General features: G+C 37.6%; 1 protein-coding gene across 1 annotated transcript; it reads right to left on the reverse strand.

Annotated features, from left to right (window-relative positions):
• Nucleotides 1-6496: 6496 nt before the first annotated feature.
• FAM133A (family with sequence similarity 133 member A) lies at nucleotides 6497-7276 on the reverse strand. The gene has a single exon (XM_007454756.1). It carries the CDS (start codon nucleotides 7258-7260, stop codon nucleotides 6511-6513), a length of 750 nt encoding a protein of 249 aa, XP_007454818.1. The 5' UTR covers nucleotides 7261-7276; the 3' UTR covers nucleotides 6497-6510.
• Between the last annotated feature and the right edge of the window lie 9824 nt (nucleotides 7277-17100).

The following is a 17100-nucleotide window of genomic DNA, read 5'->3' on the forward strand; positions in this document are numbered from 1 at the left end:
AACTGAGCTATTTGTAATGAGGTGGATAGACCTAGAGTCTGTCATACGGAGTGAAGTAAGTCAGAAAGAGAAATACAAATACCATATGCTAACACACATATATGGAATTTAAGAAAAAAAATGTTATGAAGAACCTAGGAATAAAGACACAGACCTACTGGAGAATGGACTTGAGGATATGGGGAGGGGGAAGGGTGAGCTGTGATAGGGCGAGAGAGAGACATGGACATATATTTACTAACAAATGTAAGGTAGATAGCTAGTGGGAAACAGCCGCATGGCACAGGGATATCAGCTCCGTGCTTTTTGACCACCTGGAGGGGTGGGATAGGGTGGGTGGGAGGTAGGGAGACGCAAGAGGGAAGAGATATGGGAACATATGTATATGTATAACTGATTCGCTTTGTTATAAAGCAGAAACTAACACACCATTGTAAAGCAATTATACCCCAATTAAGATGTTTAAAAAAAAAAAAAAAGACAGCTGCAATTGTCTGTGTATAGAAAAGACTTAGAAATGCTCATATGAAAAGGGGTTTTCAAGTCCAGAAACAAAGAAGTACGTAAGTACTTATTTTAAACATAAGCAACAACAATCCTGCCATGAGGTTGGGGAGGAGTTAATCAAAGTTCCCTTGGTGGGAGACTTTCTTGCCTATAGTAGTCCTTCAAAGAATGTGGGGTGGGGGGGTCCTTTGGCCACACTATGTAGTTGAATCCTGTAAGAGGTTGATACAATGCTATCAAAGGAAACAAGATGGGGAACAGGGTTCAAAACCTTTATTTATTTATTTATTCAAAATCTTTAATTTTTATTATCAACTAAAGGTTTTGGAAGATATCCTTTAATTATTTCTGTGAAACAGGCTTTTCATGAAAGTACTACATATAGTCAGACTCCATAAGTAAAATAATAAATGAATGAATGAATGATTTCCTGAGTTGTCAGCATTATTATCTGAAGATCTTTGATGTAATTCCACAGAGTCTAAAAACATCAGGGAATAGCCTGAATGGTGGGAATACTAACCTCATAGTCGGCAGGCCTGTCACAGAGCAGGATGTACAAACCAAATGCAGAGACTCTCAAACCACCCAGGTTTTTCTCCTTGTGTGGAGAATAACCTGGATTTTACAATATCATGTTTTAACCATTCATTCTCAGATAGTATTATTGCTAAAAACATTTGATCAAGATTTTTCTGAAAAATAAAGTTCATACAAATATTTGATAATATAACCATTTTTAAGTGATACAAATGGTTATTTTAATGGTTAATAAGTTAGTTTCTATTTATATTTCATTAGTTTCCATAGAGCTATAGCATTTTGAGTTCTTAGTAAGATAGCAGAATGGGTGATCATTTTTCAGCATATAAAATAATTCTATAAACTTTATTTCAGCTTAAATTCAAGGAAAAAATAAAAGGTTTATTTTCTCCACATGGGAAACAAGATGTTAAAAATAACTAGCAATAAGATGATTTATCATGGCAATATTATTAATTTTTGTAAACAGCTTCTGAGAAAAGACATCTGAAAATACCATATATAGAGTTGTGAATTATACCATTCATAGTAGCTTATTGGAGGGAATATCCAAGCTATCCTTATCCATATCCATATCCATATCCTTATCCATATCCAAGCTATCCTTAAAACAGTTCTTCTCTTGGCAAGTTTCTGAGCACAAAATCATACTTGTGTTATGTTAATATTATCAGCCTCCATCATAAAAATTGATCCAGTTTCTTCTTATGAATACTTACTTGAACATTTTTACATCTGGAAAATACAATCCCTCAAGTAGCTTGCTGTATAATCAGGATTTAAAAGAAGTGCAAATCAGCACTATTCACAATAGCCAAGACATGGAAACAACCTAAATGTCCATCAACAGAAGAATGGATAAAGATGTGGTACATATATACATGGAATATTACTCAGCCATAAAAAAAGAATGAAATAATGCCATTTGCAGCAACATGGATGGACCTGGAGATTATCACATCAAGTGAAGTAAGTCAGAAAGAGAAAGGCACATATCATATGATACCACTTATATATGGAATCTAAAGTATGATACAAATGAACCCATCTATGAAACAGAAACAGAATCACAGACATAGAGAACAGACTTGTGGTTGCCAAGGGGGAGGTGGCTGGGGGAGAGATGGAGTGGGAGGTTGGGGTTAGAAGATGTAAGCTTTTATATAAAGAATGGATAAACAACAAGGTCCTACTGTATAACACAGAGAACTATATTCAATATCCTATGATAAGCCATAATGGAAAAGAATAAAAAAGAAAGAAAGAAAGAAGTGCAAGTCATATTAATGATGCCCAGCATATCTATGTATGGAAAGTAGTGTTTCTTCTGGTTCTAGCAGAAATTTGGTAAGATGCACTAGATTTTCTTTCATTTTATCTTGGTATAAATGTCCTTGATACATATTACAAAACACATGAACTTTGAAAGTATTATGCTAAGTTAAAGAAGTCGGCCACAAAAGACCACATATTGTGTAATTCCGTTTATATAAAATCTATAGAGACAGAAAGTATGTGGAGGCTGGGGGGGTGGTGGGGAGGATAAGATATAGAGTTTCTTTTTTGAGGTGATTAAAATGTCCTAACATCGATTGTGTTTACACTTGCATATATCTGTGAGTATACTAAAAAACCAAACCACATATTTTTAAAACGTGAATTGTATGGCATGTGAATTATATCTCAATAAACTGTTTAAAAAGTGAGTCAGGGAGCTTATACATAGCATTGGTACTTTGGATTTTTTCAGATTCTCCTTTTTCCAAGGGCCTGACCAACTAATTCAATTTAATGAAAATCACAAGGTACCTATCATGTGCAAAATGCTGTGTGCCATCATTGCAAGAGATAAAAGATGAAACCGCCTTTACCTTTCAGGAGGTTACAGTGCAGAAAGGGAAATGATGATATAATAATAATGGTGATGATGATGATAGGAAGAGGAGGGAAAAGAAGGGATAGCATTCACTGAGTATTTGCTATGTTCCAAGAACTGTGTTAAATGTTATTTTGTTTTATTCTCATAGCAACCATAGTGATAGATACTGTTATTTTTCTGATTTTTACCTGAGGAAACAGACACATAAAAGGTGAATTAACTTACATAGGGTCACACATCAAGAAATGGCAGGGTGAGAATTTTAACGTAGTGCTTAGCCAAGAGCCAGTGCTCTTAACAACTTGAGTCCATAGATACACAAAATACATAATACAAGGTAGATTGAGGTGTGTCATGAAAGAGTCAAATAAAAGTGATAGAGTCACCTGAAGAAAGAACACTTCTTATTTGCGGCTCAGGAAGGACGAGAAAGAACACATCTTATTTGCAGCTCTAAAGTACATGGGTATGTTTGAATATTTGACTACAATTTTCATGAGTCATGAAGTAGCTTCAAACCTACATCACAAATTAAATACTTCTTTTTTTGGTAAAATAAATATGGTCAAACAGAAAATGACTACAGAATCACAATGTCAAAGGTGAAACTTTCTCAAAATAAATTTATAATAGACAAAGAAACTATCACAAGATATAAAACCAGAACCCCCAATTCTAGTCATTCTCCTTAACGCCAATCTAATCCTTTATTTTCAGCCTGAGATCTTTCAAACTCTTCTTTTTGTGCTTGCAATTACATTCCTAATCTAGATTGTACTGATTTTCCCCCTCTCCTGTCTACTTTCTTACTGACTTTCCCACTGCTTCCCTTCCCACAGTTAGTTGAATATTATGGCTAAAGCTATTCTTATGAATCACATAAAGCACATCACTAATAACAACTTTAGTGCTTTTCACATAAAGGATAAGTTATTTTGCTTTCCGTCTGGAGGCTACATATTAAATGTTCACCTATATCTACTTAGTCTATTGTCCTTTACATATTTCCGTATCACTTTTCTCTACCATCATTTATACTTACATCTAAAGAATAGCATCCCTGTTCCTTATTGAGTTCCCATGAGTGCTTTTAAAATTGCCTTCCTAAAACCTTTACTGGAAGATTGTTTTGGCCATAATCAGAGGAATAATGTAGTAATTTTACTTCCTAGACAGTCAGCATTGCTGGTAAGTATGAAATATGCTAGACCACCCTCTTCTTCAGTCATTACATAAAAACCAATGTTATTTTATTAAATAACATTTACTTCTGCTATGGCATAAGTGATCACCTCTGAATCATTCTGCTGACTACACAAAGATGTGATAGAAAATACGTGAATTATTTTATGTAAATAATGAAACAGACATTCTAGAGTTCTATGCTACTATTTAGAGTAGGATAGGTGATTGCTGTGGTAATAAAAAAGACCCAAAATTTCAGTAGCTTAACACATAACAGTTTATTTCTCACACTCAGAACATTCACTGTAAGTCCATCAGCTCTCCAGGGCAGGTCCCTTACAAATAGCGACTTAGAGATACAGGTTGCATCCATCTTGTAGGTACACTATTTGGAGGACACTGCTTTCAGGTCCTCATGGCAGGTTAAGAGAGCTGGAGGGTCACGCAGGACTTTTTACTGCTCCAGTATTGAAACGACACACCACTTCTGCTTACAATCTCTCTGTAATCCCTCTGCTAGAAGTAATAAATGGCATTGCCTAAGTACAAGGGGCTGGGAAGTGAATGGGGGCACATAGATATTTGATAGCTGTTAATGTCTTTGCCACATTCTACAAATAATATAAGCTTTTTTTCATATTTTAATGAAAAACAATTTTTGAAAAATTCTATATGGATAGAAAATATCTCTTAAATACAATAGTTTTTATCCGCATATAGACATATATTTTAGGAAACAGCTAAAGTTATGAAGCTTCAATGTGACCTAACAAGGCATTACATTTATAATTGTCCAAGAATGTTACTGAGAGATTCCGGGGTATGCAATGCAAAAATTTTGGGACCCAGTATGTTATTTATCTACCAGATGTTTTCTATCTTTATAATAATTTTACTTGTGATTCAAGGGAACTGACATGAAATCAGCTATTTAAAAAAATAGCTATTTATTCTCTCCTCATGCTAAAATACTTTGTACATATGACATTACAATTAGCACACCCTCTGTAACAGGTGCTTTTGTTAGACCTCAATTTATAATTCATATTACTCTGATATAAAAAATGTAGAGTAAAAATAAATTTCAACTTATTTCAGCATAGTGGCAAACGTGATTCAGCAACAAACACAAGGCAACAAACTCCAAATGTTAGTAAAATGTGAAACAGAAAGATTATAATCTCCTAAATTTAACTCCTATTTTAATTCAATATTAATGCTTAAGAAAAGAAAATTTTAAACAGCATAGTTGCTAAGATTTTGGCAGTAGTTTTATGTAACAAGACATACAGCGTACTAGAGGTCTGGCACTCAACTTGCTTACAGTAAACCAGCTTCAATATGAAGGCATTAAATATTTTTTAAAAACCTTCTTTTTACATGCTAAATATTTTGGCAAGTGTGCAATTAAACACAGTCATGAAATTAATATAGTAAGATTAAGAAATTACAAACTTGAAACTTGTATCCTAAGCATAAATCATATAAAAAAGGATTACTGGTTATATAGAATATCTCTGGATAATCAAAACTTAATAGTATATAGCATGCAAAATATTTCAGAATCTTTATTAATCAAAAAATACCAGGGTCTATTTAAAATTATTCCCCTCCAAAGGGTATCAAAGTTAATTCAAATCATGTAACACTCTAACACTAAATATTATTCGGTACTGTCGAAATGGAGGTAAATTTCATAAAACTGGGGCCTTACATATACTGTAAATTGCTGTCTTTCTTGTTCATGTGAAACAGCATACATTACTAAGTAACAAAAGAATGGCTTCTGCACTGGCAAAAATAGGATGTGTAAGGATCAAAGGCACACTATTCAGCTCGCCAAAGTGAGATCAAACTCTTTTTCCCCCCACAAACCCTTTCCCCATGTAAACAAAATTTCTTTAAGGAGAAAAGAAAAATAAACTAAACTTTTAATCTTCAAAAGTAAGTATTTTGAGACAATGTTAAGTCTATGCTTCAAAAATGTCAGCTATTGTCACCTGGATATTTCTGATTATATTTTAAAGATGTAGCCAAATTCAATACTTTTAACATTAGATCCACTGTTTGGTAAAAATTATTTACCATCTAAAACATTTTACTTTAATTCCAAACATTTTAACCACTAGTATGACAACGCGGTTTTGCTCTCAGAAGAATTAGCCAGTGGAGGGGAAAACATACAAAAAACCCCAAGATCCTATATTTAAGCTGCAGGCAACAATTATGTCCCTTTCTGGCACAGTAGCATTTGACTGGCAACTCAAAGTCCAGGAATAATTCTACTAACACAGGGAAACTCATGCATTTTGGTAAATATGCCCTAACATTCACAGCTGAAGTTTCCTTTACACCTTGCTTTTTTCAATAGGGAAATCTTGCTTTTTTTCTTGATATTATCCGGACTTGTGGCTTGAACCTGACTTCTTTTTCTTCTTCTTACTATGTTTTTTGTGCTGTTTCTTCTTCTTCTTCTTTGCTTTTTCCATTGCTTTTTCTCGCTCTTCATGTCTTCTCTTCTTTTTTGCTTGTACCTCCTCTTCATAATCTGATTCTGATGAGGACTCTGATGATAAAGGTTTATCCTCAGGACAAGTCTTCTTTCTTTTTTTGCTGAGACTTCTAATATACTTTTCTTTGTCTGTTTCATCCTTTGACTTCTTTTTCTTTTTTACAGATTCTTTGCTCTCTGATTCAGATTCACATGTAGAGCTTTCTGATGATTTGTATGAACGGTTCTTCTTTTTCTTTCTCTTTTTTCCTTGTTTCTTTTCCTCATCCTCAGAATCTGAAGAACTGCTTGAAGAATCAGAGCTTGATGTAGAAGAAGATGAAGACTGACAAGATTTCTTCTTTTTCTTTTTCTTTCTTTCTCTTTTTTTGGACGAGCTCTCATTTCCACTTAATAATTTCTCTCTGCTTTTTTCTAGTTCCTTCTTCCAATTCTCATTCATTTTTTCTTCAAATTCAGCTAATGCCTTGGAGCCTTTCTTTTTATTTTCTAATTGTTTCTTCACTTCTTCCCAGGTGGGCCTTGGTCGATTCAGATAATCTTGTATTGTGGGGCCTGCAGATTGAGATGGGCCCCTCCATCTGGCCATTGCTATAGGATTCATATAGGCCACCCGATTGTCCCGCTTCCCCATGGTGCCTGATGGTTCCCAGAGCTGACTCTCAGTTGCTAAAGAGAATAAAGATAGACATCCTCCTTAAATTCTTCATCTGCTAGTAAACCAAGTGGGCTCCATTCTGTGAGAGAAGCAGATGGAATGATTACAAAACACCTTTAATATAAGACAAAGTAAGCACAAAAGTTTAATTGGTCACTGTCTATCACATAGTACAGTAGAAAAATTTCCAAAATCTTAGACCTTGAGAAAAAAGAATATACACACAAGATTTTTGCATGTTTTAGATGCTGTGGTATGAATATAACATAAAGTGTTTTTTATATCTCATATAAGGTTCTGTTATCTAATTTTTTTAAATAACTATTTCCTTTTATATTGTATGATAATTACGTTTTTCTTTCTTTCTTTCTGCCTTATATGGTATAAAGAGAGAGAGTAATTTCTATAGCCAAATTCTATACCAGGCAGACCTTCTCCATTTTAGTAGAGTGCAGCACAATCCACTCTACTCTTTGATAGAAACCTAGGAGTCATACCTGAAAAATCCTTCTCCCTCAATTCTCACATCCAATTCATACTAAATCCTGCTGTTTAAACCCCCACAACAATAGGTCTCATGTCCATTCACTTTTCTCCAAATATATTGTCACCAACATAGTCCAGGTACTGTCATTTTTCATTTGGACTATTAATCTCTAGTATCTATTGTTTATTATCTGCCAGGGACTGCTTAGTGTTGTGTAGTGGATTATCTCATTCAGTCTCCAGACTAACCCTATGAAGTTGATCCTATTATTATCCCTGATACACAGATGAAGAAACTGAGGCTTAGAGAATTTGAGTAATGAGTACTTGCATAAAGGAACATAAAAAATGGCAAATGGCAAAACCAGGATTTAAATCAAGGCAGCCTGATGCCAAACCCTGCACACCTAACACAACATTATATTGCCTCCTTATATCAACCTCCTATTTATTTATTTATTTATTTATGGCTGTGTTGGGTCTTCGTTGCCGTGCGCAGGCTTTCTCTAGTTGCTGAGAGTGAGGGCTATTCTTCGCTGCAGTGTGAGGGCTTCTCATTGCGGTGGCTTCTCTTCTTGCACAGCATAGGCTCTATGTGTGTGGGCTTCAGTAGTTGTGGCTCACGGGCTCTAGAGCACAGGCTCAGTAGTTGTGGCACATGGGCTTAGTTGCTCTGTGGCATGTGGGATCTTCCCAGAACAGGGATCGAACCTGTGTCCCCTGCATTGGCAGGTGGATTCTTAACCACTGAGCCACCAGGGAAGTCCCTCAACCTCTTAATTGACAGCCCTATATTTACTCTTACTCTCTTCTATTCCAATACCACACTGAAATCAGAAGGATCTTAAAATACTCCAATGGCTTTACATTTTAATGAGAATTAGATCCACACTCCTATAAAGATCCTGCATGATCTGTCTTGCTTAATGCTCTTACATTTCATTGAGAGTTATTCACTCCTTTTCTCAATTCTATCTTTTCCAATCTTCTCTTGGTTTCTGGAACATGTTAAGCTCCAAGCTTAGCCACCATGGTCAGTTCCACCTCATCTTCATGCCTCAGTTTAGAGGTCAATTCCTCAGAAAGGAAATTACTAGGTGGAACTCTATAAAATCACCAATTATATAGAAAAAAAGTCAAATACCAGTAATTTCACATGGCTCAACCTTATATTATGTTGCCTCTGTATCTATCCCTTATAGTCATTATTCTGCATCACAGTTCCTTGTTTCTTTTATTCGTAGCACTTAGAAAATTGAGGATTATTTTTTTTTATTTGACTATTTGGATGTGTGTGTTTGTGTGTGTGTGTGTGTATGCATGCGTGTATTCATTGCTAAATATAAGGCTAAGAAGGGTAAAGGTCATGTTTGATCTGTCTTATCACCATGGTGTTCCCAGTACCTAACATGGCATCGAGCCCACACTAAGTACTCAATAAATATTTGCTCAATAATAAACAAACTAATGAATGGATTGATGCAGGGGTAACTTTGTGAGAGAGGGGCATTCACAGAAGCCTCCTGGAGTTGGTGATGTCAGTACAGGATTTTGAAGGATAAATAGGAGTTCACCTGGGAAATGAGGAAATGACAGACATTCCCCAGTCAGAAGAAACAATATGTGAAAAAACAGAGAAATCTGAAAGAGCACCATGTATTTAGTGTTGATGGAGCCTAAAGTGCAAGAGGGTAGCAGCAGGAGGTAAGACTGCATAGGAAGTAAATAGCCTGATCCTAGAGGCTTTCTTAGGTCATTTTAACATCTTGGATTTTGTCCTATACTTGTTAGGAAGCTAGCAAAGTCTGAAGAGAAAGATAATCAGACATATCACAGATTTTTCTGTCAGTCTCCATCTTGACTTTGACCCTTTAAGTCACCCTAACATACCTACCCATCATAAGCTCAATGCCACAGATTTTACGGTGACTCTTGGTAATAGTTTCTTGGGTTTGATTTGTTGTGTTATCTTATTCTCCTTCCTCTTCAGTTCTGCCCAGCTCCTCTTAGGTATTTTTGTCATTTTCATTCTTATTACTACCCTAAAGGTCTGTCAAATATCATTGTTTCCCAGACTTGATCATCAAAAGCCCTTAATGACTTTATTTAATATTCAACTTGCTGGTTGTTTCTGCTACTGCACACTTAGAATAGCATAATCCATTCTAATTACAGTTCCTTGAGACCTAGTCCTGACATCATCTAGAAAGACAGGCAAAGACCAATTCACAAAGGATTTGGATGCGATGCTGAGGTTGGGATTTATTCTATGGGACTTACAGTGAAGCTAATGGGGAGGTGTGGACTATTTTAAGCCAGAGAGTGATTTGGTCACACTTGAGTGCTTAAGAGACAATTTCTTACCAGCTGAAGACAATGAGATTCATTCAAGTACTCATACAGATATAAAATGAGTATGAACTAAAAATAGTGGTATAATGAATGAAAAGAGGGGGAAATACATGCGACATGTTTAGGAGATGCTACTGAAATTAACGATCAGTGAGATACAAAGAGTGAGGAAGATAAAGGAATCTAGGGTAAAGTTCTGGCTTGTGAGACAAGATATAAGGCAATGCCAATGACTGAGTAATATAGGAAACGGCATAGACTTTGAGAAAAGGTCTGGGTTCAGTATTGGATTCATAAAGTTTGAAACATGTGAGTGAAGCCACATGTAGGAAATTGGATGTATGGGTGTTAGCACTCTGGAATGTGACCTGAATTAGAGATATAGGATTGGCAGTCACTGAGTGATGGTTAAAGTCATGAGAGAAAATTAAATCTCCTTGGGGAAGATTTCAAATGAAAAAAGGTTTGAGCACTGGATCGAATTTAATAACAACACACAAGAGGCTGGCAGAGAAAGTAAAGCTTCAGAAAATTAGCCAGAGTGGTAAGAGCTAGACCAGTATCAGAAAATAAAGTTAGAGTCACAGAAACACAGTGGGGAGAGTAAAGTTTCAAGGTGAGGGCAATAATCCTCAAAGGACTATGGTCATGAATTTCATGAGAGCAACTTTTAAACATTAAAATTTGAGGAAAAATCCTAAATATTCATCAATAACAAACAGGTTATATCAATTATAGTATACGTATACAATGGAATACTACATCCACAACATACTGTTGAGTGAAAAGTTCACCAAATGTAAACACCTGTTATTTCTGCATGTGGAGAGGCATTATTTACTTTTGTAAGTTTCCCTATACTATTTATAGTTTTTACAATGAGCAGGTATTATCTTTAACTTTAAAAAATCCAGAATAGGGCTTCCCTGGTGGTGCAGTGGTTGAGAGTCCGCCTGCCGATGCAGGGGATACGGGTTTGTGCCCCGGTCCGGGAAGACCCCACATGCCGTGGAGTGGCTGGGCCCGTGAGCCATGGCTGCTGAGCCTGCACGTCCGTAGCCTGTGCACCGTGGCGGGAGAGGCCACAACAGTGAGAAGCCTGCTTACTGCAAAAAAAAAAAAAAAAAAAAAAATCCAGAATAAAAGGTGTTATGGACAACAATATTAAATGCAACAGATAGGTTAAGTAAGATAAAATCTGAAAATGCCTATTATATTTGGCTATGAAGAAATCATTAGTAACCTTTGCTAATGCAATTTCAATTAATTAGGGCAGAAGCCAGATGACAGTGGGTTAAAGACTAAATGGGAGGTGAGAAAGTAGGGACATAGGGTACATAGACTCACTTGAGAAGGAAAGTAAAGTGAAGGCAACTATAATGAGGGATGAAGAATTTAAAAAAACAATTTTTTACTGTTGTTTGTTTTTATCAAAGAAGAAACTTGAACATGTTCAGAGGGTGACAATGTTAAATAGAAAGACTTTTAAGAAGACAGGAAAGAGGGAGGAGCTTCAAGATGGTGGAAGAGTAAGACACGGAGATCACCTTCCTCCCCACAAATACATCAGAAACACATCTACATGTGGAACAATTCCTACAGAACACCTACTGAACACTGGCAGAAGACCTCAGACCACCCAAAACACAAGAAACTCCCCACGTACCTGGGTAGGGCAAAAAATCAAACAAACAAACAAAACAGAGACAAAAGAATAGGGACGGAACCTGCACCAGTGGGAGGGAGCTGTGAAGGAGGAAATGTTTCCACACACTAGGAAGCCCTTTCGCGGGCAGAGACTGCGGGTGGCGGAGGGGGGAAGCTTCAGAGCCACGGAGGAGAGCGCAGCCACGGGGGTGCGGAGGGCAAAGCGGAGAGATTCCCGCACAGAGGATTGGTGCCGACCGGCACTCACCAGCCCGAGAGGCTTGTCTGCTCACCCGCTGGGGCAGGCGGGGCTGGGAGCTAAGGCTTGGGCTTCGGTCAGAGCGCAGGGAGAGGACTGGGGTTGGCGGCGTGAACACAGCCTGCAGCGGGTTAGTGCACCACGGCTAGCCAGGAGGGAGTCCGGGAAAAGGTCTGGAGCAGCCGAAGAGACAAGAGACTTTTTCTTGCCTCTTTGTTTCCTGGTGAACGAGGAGAGGGGATTAAGAGCGCCGCTTACAGGAGCTACAGAGACGGGCGTGAGACGCGGCTATCAGCGCAAACCCCAGAGACGGGCATGAAACGCTAAGGCTGCTGCTGCCGCCACCAAGAAGCTTGTGTGCGAGCACAGGTCACTCTCCACACCTCCCCTCCAAGGAGCCTGTGCAGCCTGCCACTGCCACGGTCCCGTGATCCAGGGACAACTTCCCGAGAGAACGCACGGTGTACCTCAGGCTGGTGCAAGGTCATGTTGGTCTCTGCTGCCACAGGCTCGCCCCGCCTCCGTACCCCTCCCTCCCCCCCAGCCTGACAGAGACAGAGACACCGAATCATTGGCTCCTTTAACCCCGTCCTGTCTGAGTGAAAAACAGACGACCTCAGGCGACCTACACACAGAGGTGGATTCAAATCCAAAGCTGAACTCCGGGAGTTGTGCGAACAAAGAAGAGAAAGGGAAATTTCTACCAGCAGCCTCAGGAGCAGCGGATTAAATGCCCACAATCAACTTGATGTACCCTGCATCTGTGGAATACCTGAATAGACAACGAATAATCCCAAGTTGGGCTTCCCTGGTGGCGCAGTGGTTGAGAGTCTGCCTGCCGATGCAGGGGATGCGGGTTCGTGCCCCGGTCCGGGAAGATCCCACATGCCGCGAAGCAGCTGGGTCCGTGAACCATGGCTGCTGAGCCTGCGTGTCCGGAGCCTGTGCTCCACAACGAGAGAGGCCACCTGCATCTGTGGAATACCTGAATAGACAACAAATCATCCCAAATTGAGGAGGTGGACTTTGGAAGCAACGATATATATATATATATATATTTTTTTTCCCCCTTTTTCTCTATTTGGGAGTGTGTATGTGAATGCTGCTCTGTGTGATTTTGTCTGTATAGTTTTGCTTTTACCATTTGTCCTAGGGTTCTGTCTGTCCATTTTTTTATTATTAATTTTTTTCTTAATTATTTTTTAAGTTTTATTTTAATAACCTTTAAGTTTTATTTTATTTTATCTTCTTCCTTCTTTCTTTCTTTTCTTTCTCCCTTTTATTCTGAGCCATGTGGAGGACAGGCTCTTGGTGCTCCAGCCAGGTGGCAGGGCTGTGCCACTGAGGTGGGAGAGCCAAGTTCAGGACACTGGTCCAGAAGAGACCTCCCAGCTCCATGTAATATCAAAAGGTGAAAATCTCCCAGAGATCTCCATCTCAACACCAAGACCCAGCTTCACCCAAACACCAGCAAGCTACAGTGCTGGAAACGCTATGCCAAACAACTAGCAAGACAGGAACAAAACCCCATCCATTAGCAGAGAGGGTGCCTGAAATCATAGTAAGGCCACAGGCACCTCAAAACGCACGACCAGAAGTGGACCTGACCACAAGAAAGACAAAATCCAGCCTCATCTACCAGAACACAGGCACTAGTCTGCTCCACCAGGAACTCTACACAACCCACTGAACCAACCTTAGCTACTGGGGACAGGCACCAAAAACAACGGGAACTACGAACATGCAGCCTGCGAAAAGGAGACCCCAAACACAGTAAGTTAAGCAAAATGAGAAGACAAAGAAACACACAGCAGATGAAGGAGCGAAGCAAAAACCCACCAGACCTAACAAATGAAGAGGAAATAGGCAGTATACCTGAAAAACAATTCAGAGTAATGATAGTAAAGATGATCCAAAATCTTGGAAATAGAATGGAGAAAATACAAGAAAAGTTTAACAAGGACCTAGAAGAAATAAAGAGCAAACAAACAATGATGAACAACACAATAAATGAAATTAAAAGTTCTCTAGAAGGGATCAATAACAGAATAACTGAGGCAGAAGAAGGGATAAGTGACCTGGAAGATAAAATAGAGGAAAGTACTACTGCAGAGCAGAATAAAGAAAAAAGAAAGAAAAGAATTGAGGACAGTCTCAGAGACTTCTGGGACAATATTAAATGCACCAACATTTGAATTATAGGGGTCCCAGAAGAAGAAGAGAAAAAGAAAGGGACTGAGAATATATTTGAAGAGATTATAGTTGAAAACTTCCTTAATATGGGAAAGGAAATAGTAAATCAAGTCCAGGAAACACACAGAGTCACACAGAGGATAAATCATAGGAGAGATACACCAAGACACATATTAATCAAAGTATCAAAAATTAAATACAAAGAACAAATATTAAAAGCAGCAAGGGAAAAACAACAAATAACACACAAGGGAATCCCCATAAAGTTAAAAGCTGATCCTTCAGCATAAATTCTGCAAGCCAGAAGGGAGTGGCAGGACAGATTTAAAGTGATGAAGGAGAAAAAACTACAAGCAAGATTACTCTACCCAGCAAGGATCTCATTCAGATTCAACAGAGAAATTAAAACCTTAACAGACAAACAAAAGCTAAGAAAATTCAGCACCACCAAACCAGCTTTACAACAAATGCTAAAGAAACTTCTCTAGGCAGGAAACATGAGAGAAGGAAAAGATCTACAATAATAAACCAAAAAGAATTGAGAAAATGGGAATAGTATCATACATATTGATAATTACCTTAAATGTACATGCATTAAATGCTCCAACAAAAAGACATAGACTGCCTGAATGGATACAAAAACAAGACCTGTATATACGTTGTCTACAAGAGACCTGCTTCAGACCTAGGGACACATACAGACTGAAAGTGAGGGGATGGAAAAAGATATACCATGCAAATGGAAATCAAAAGAAAGCTGGAGTAACAATTCTCATATCACACAATATAGACTTTAAAACAAAGACTATTACAAGAGACAAAGAAGGACACTACATAAAGATCAAGGGATCAGTCCAAGAAGAAGATATAACAATTGTAAATATTTAGGCAGCCAACATCGGAGCAACTCAATATATAAGGCAGATGCTAACAGCCATAAAAGGGGAAATTGACAGTACCACAGTCATAGTAGGGGACTTTAACACCCCCACTTTCACCAATGGACAACTCATCCAAAATAAAAATAAATAAGGAACACAGTCTTTAAATGATACATTAAACAAGATGGACTTAATTGATATTTATAGGACATTCCATACAAAAACAACAGAATACACATTCTTCTCAAGTCCTCATAGAACACTCTCCAGGATAGATCATATCTTGGGTCACAAATCAAGCCTGGTAAATTTAGGAAAATTGAAATCGTACCAAGTATCTTTTCTGACCACAATGCTATGAGACTAGATATCAATTACAGGAAAAAATCTGTAAGAAATTCAAACACATAGAGGCTAAACAACACACTACTTAACAACCAAGATGTCACTGAAGAAATCAAAGAGGAAATAAAAAAATACCTAGAAACAAATGACAATGAAAACACGGTGACTGAAAACCTATGGGAAGCAGCAAAAGCAGTTCTAAGAGGGAAGTTTATAGCAATACAATCCTACCTCAAGAAACAAGAAACATCTCAAATAAACAACCTAACCTTACACCTAAAGCAATTAGAGAAAGAAGAACAAAAGAACCCCAGAGTTAGCAGAAGGAAAGGAATCATAAAGGTCAGATCAGAAGTAATTGAAAAAGAAATGAAGAAAACAATAGCAAAGATCAATAAAATTAAAAGCTGGTTCTTTGAGAAGATAAAACTGATAAACCATTTGCCAGACTTATCAAGAAAAAAAGGGAGAAGACTCAAATCAATAGAATTAGAAATGAAAAAGGAAAAGTAACAACTGACACTGCAGAAATACAAAGGATCACGAGAGATTATTACAAGCAGCTATATGCCAATAAAATGGACAAACTGGAAGAAATGGACAAATTCTTACAAATGCACAACCTTCTGAGACTGAACCAGGAAGAAATAGAAAATATAAGCAGACCAATCACAAGCACTGAAATTGAAATTGTGATTAAAAATCTTCCAACAAACAAAAGCTCAGGACCAAATGGCTTCACAGGCAAATCTATCAAACATAGAGAAGAGCTAACACCTATCCTTCTCAAACTCTTCCAAAATATAGCAGAGAGAGGAACACTCCCAAACTCATTCTGCGAGGCCACCATCACTCTGATACCAAAACCAAAGATGTCACAAAGAAAGAAAACTACAGGCCAATATCTCTGTTGAACATAGATGCAAAAATCCTCAACAAAACACTATCAAACAGAATCCAACAGCACATTAAAGGGATCATACACTATGATCAAGTGGGGTTTATCACAGAAATGCAAGGATTCTTCAATATATGTAAATCAATCAATGTGATAAACCATATTAACAAATTGAAGAATAAAAACCATATGATCATCTCAATAGATGCAGACAAAGCTTTTAACAAAACTCAGCACCGATTTATGATAAAACCCTCCAGAAAGTAGGCATAGAGGGAACTTTCCTCAACATAATAAAGGCCATATATGACAAACCCACAGCCAACATCATCCTCAATGATCAAAAGCTGAAACCATTTCCACTAAGATCAGGAAGAAGTCAAGGTTTCCCACTCTCACCACTATTATTCAATACAGTTTTGGAAGTTTTAGCCACAGCAATCAGAGAAGAAAAATAAATAAAAGGAATCCAAATTGGAAAAGAAGATGTAAAGCTGTTACTGTTTGCAGATGACATGATTCTATACATAGAGAATCCTACAGATGTGACAAGAAAATTACTAGAGCTAATGAATGAATTTGGTAAAGCTGAAAGATACAAAATTAATGTACAGAAATCTCTTGCATTCCTATAAACTAATGATGACAATCTGAAAGTGAAATTAAGAAAACACTTCCATTTACCATTGCAACAAAAAGAACAAAATATCTAGGAATAAACCTTCCTTAGGAGCCAAAAGCCCTGTATACAGAAA

Source organism: Lipotes vexillifer, unplaced genomic scaffold, assembly GCF_000442215.2.
Source record: "Lipotes vexillifer unplaced genomic scaffold, Lipotes_vexillifer_v1.1 scaffold8, whole genome shotgun sequence".
NCBI classification, from domain to species: Eukaryota; Metazoa; Chordata; class Mammalia; order Artiodactyla; family Lipotidae; genus Lipotes; species Lipotes vexillifer.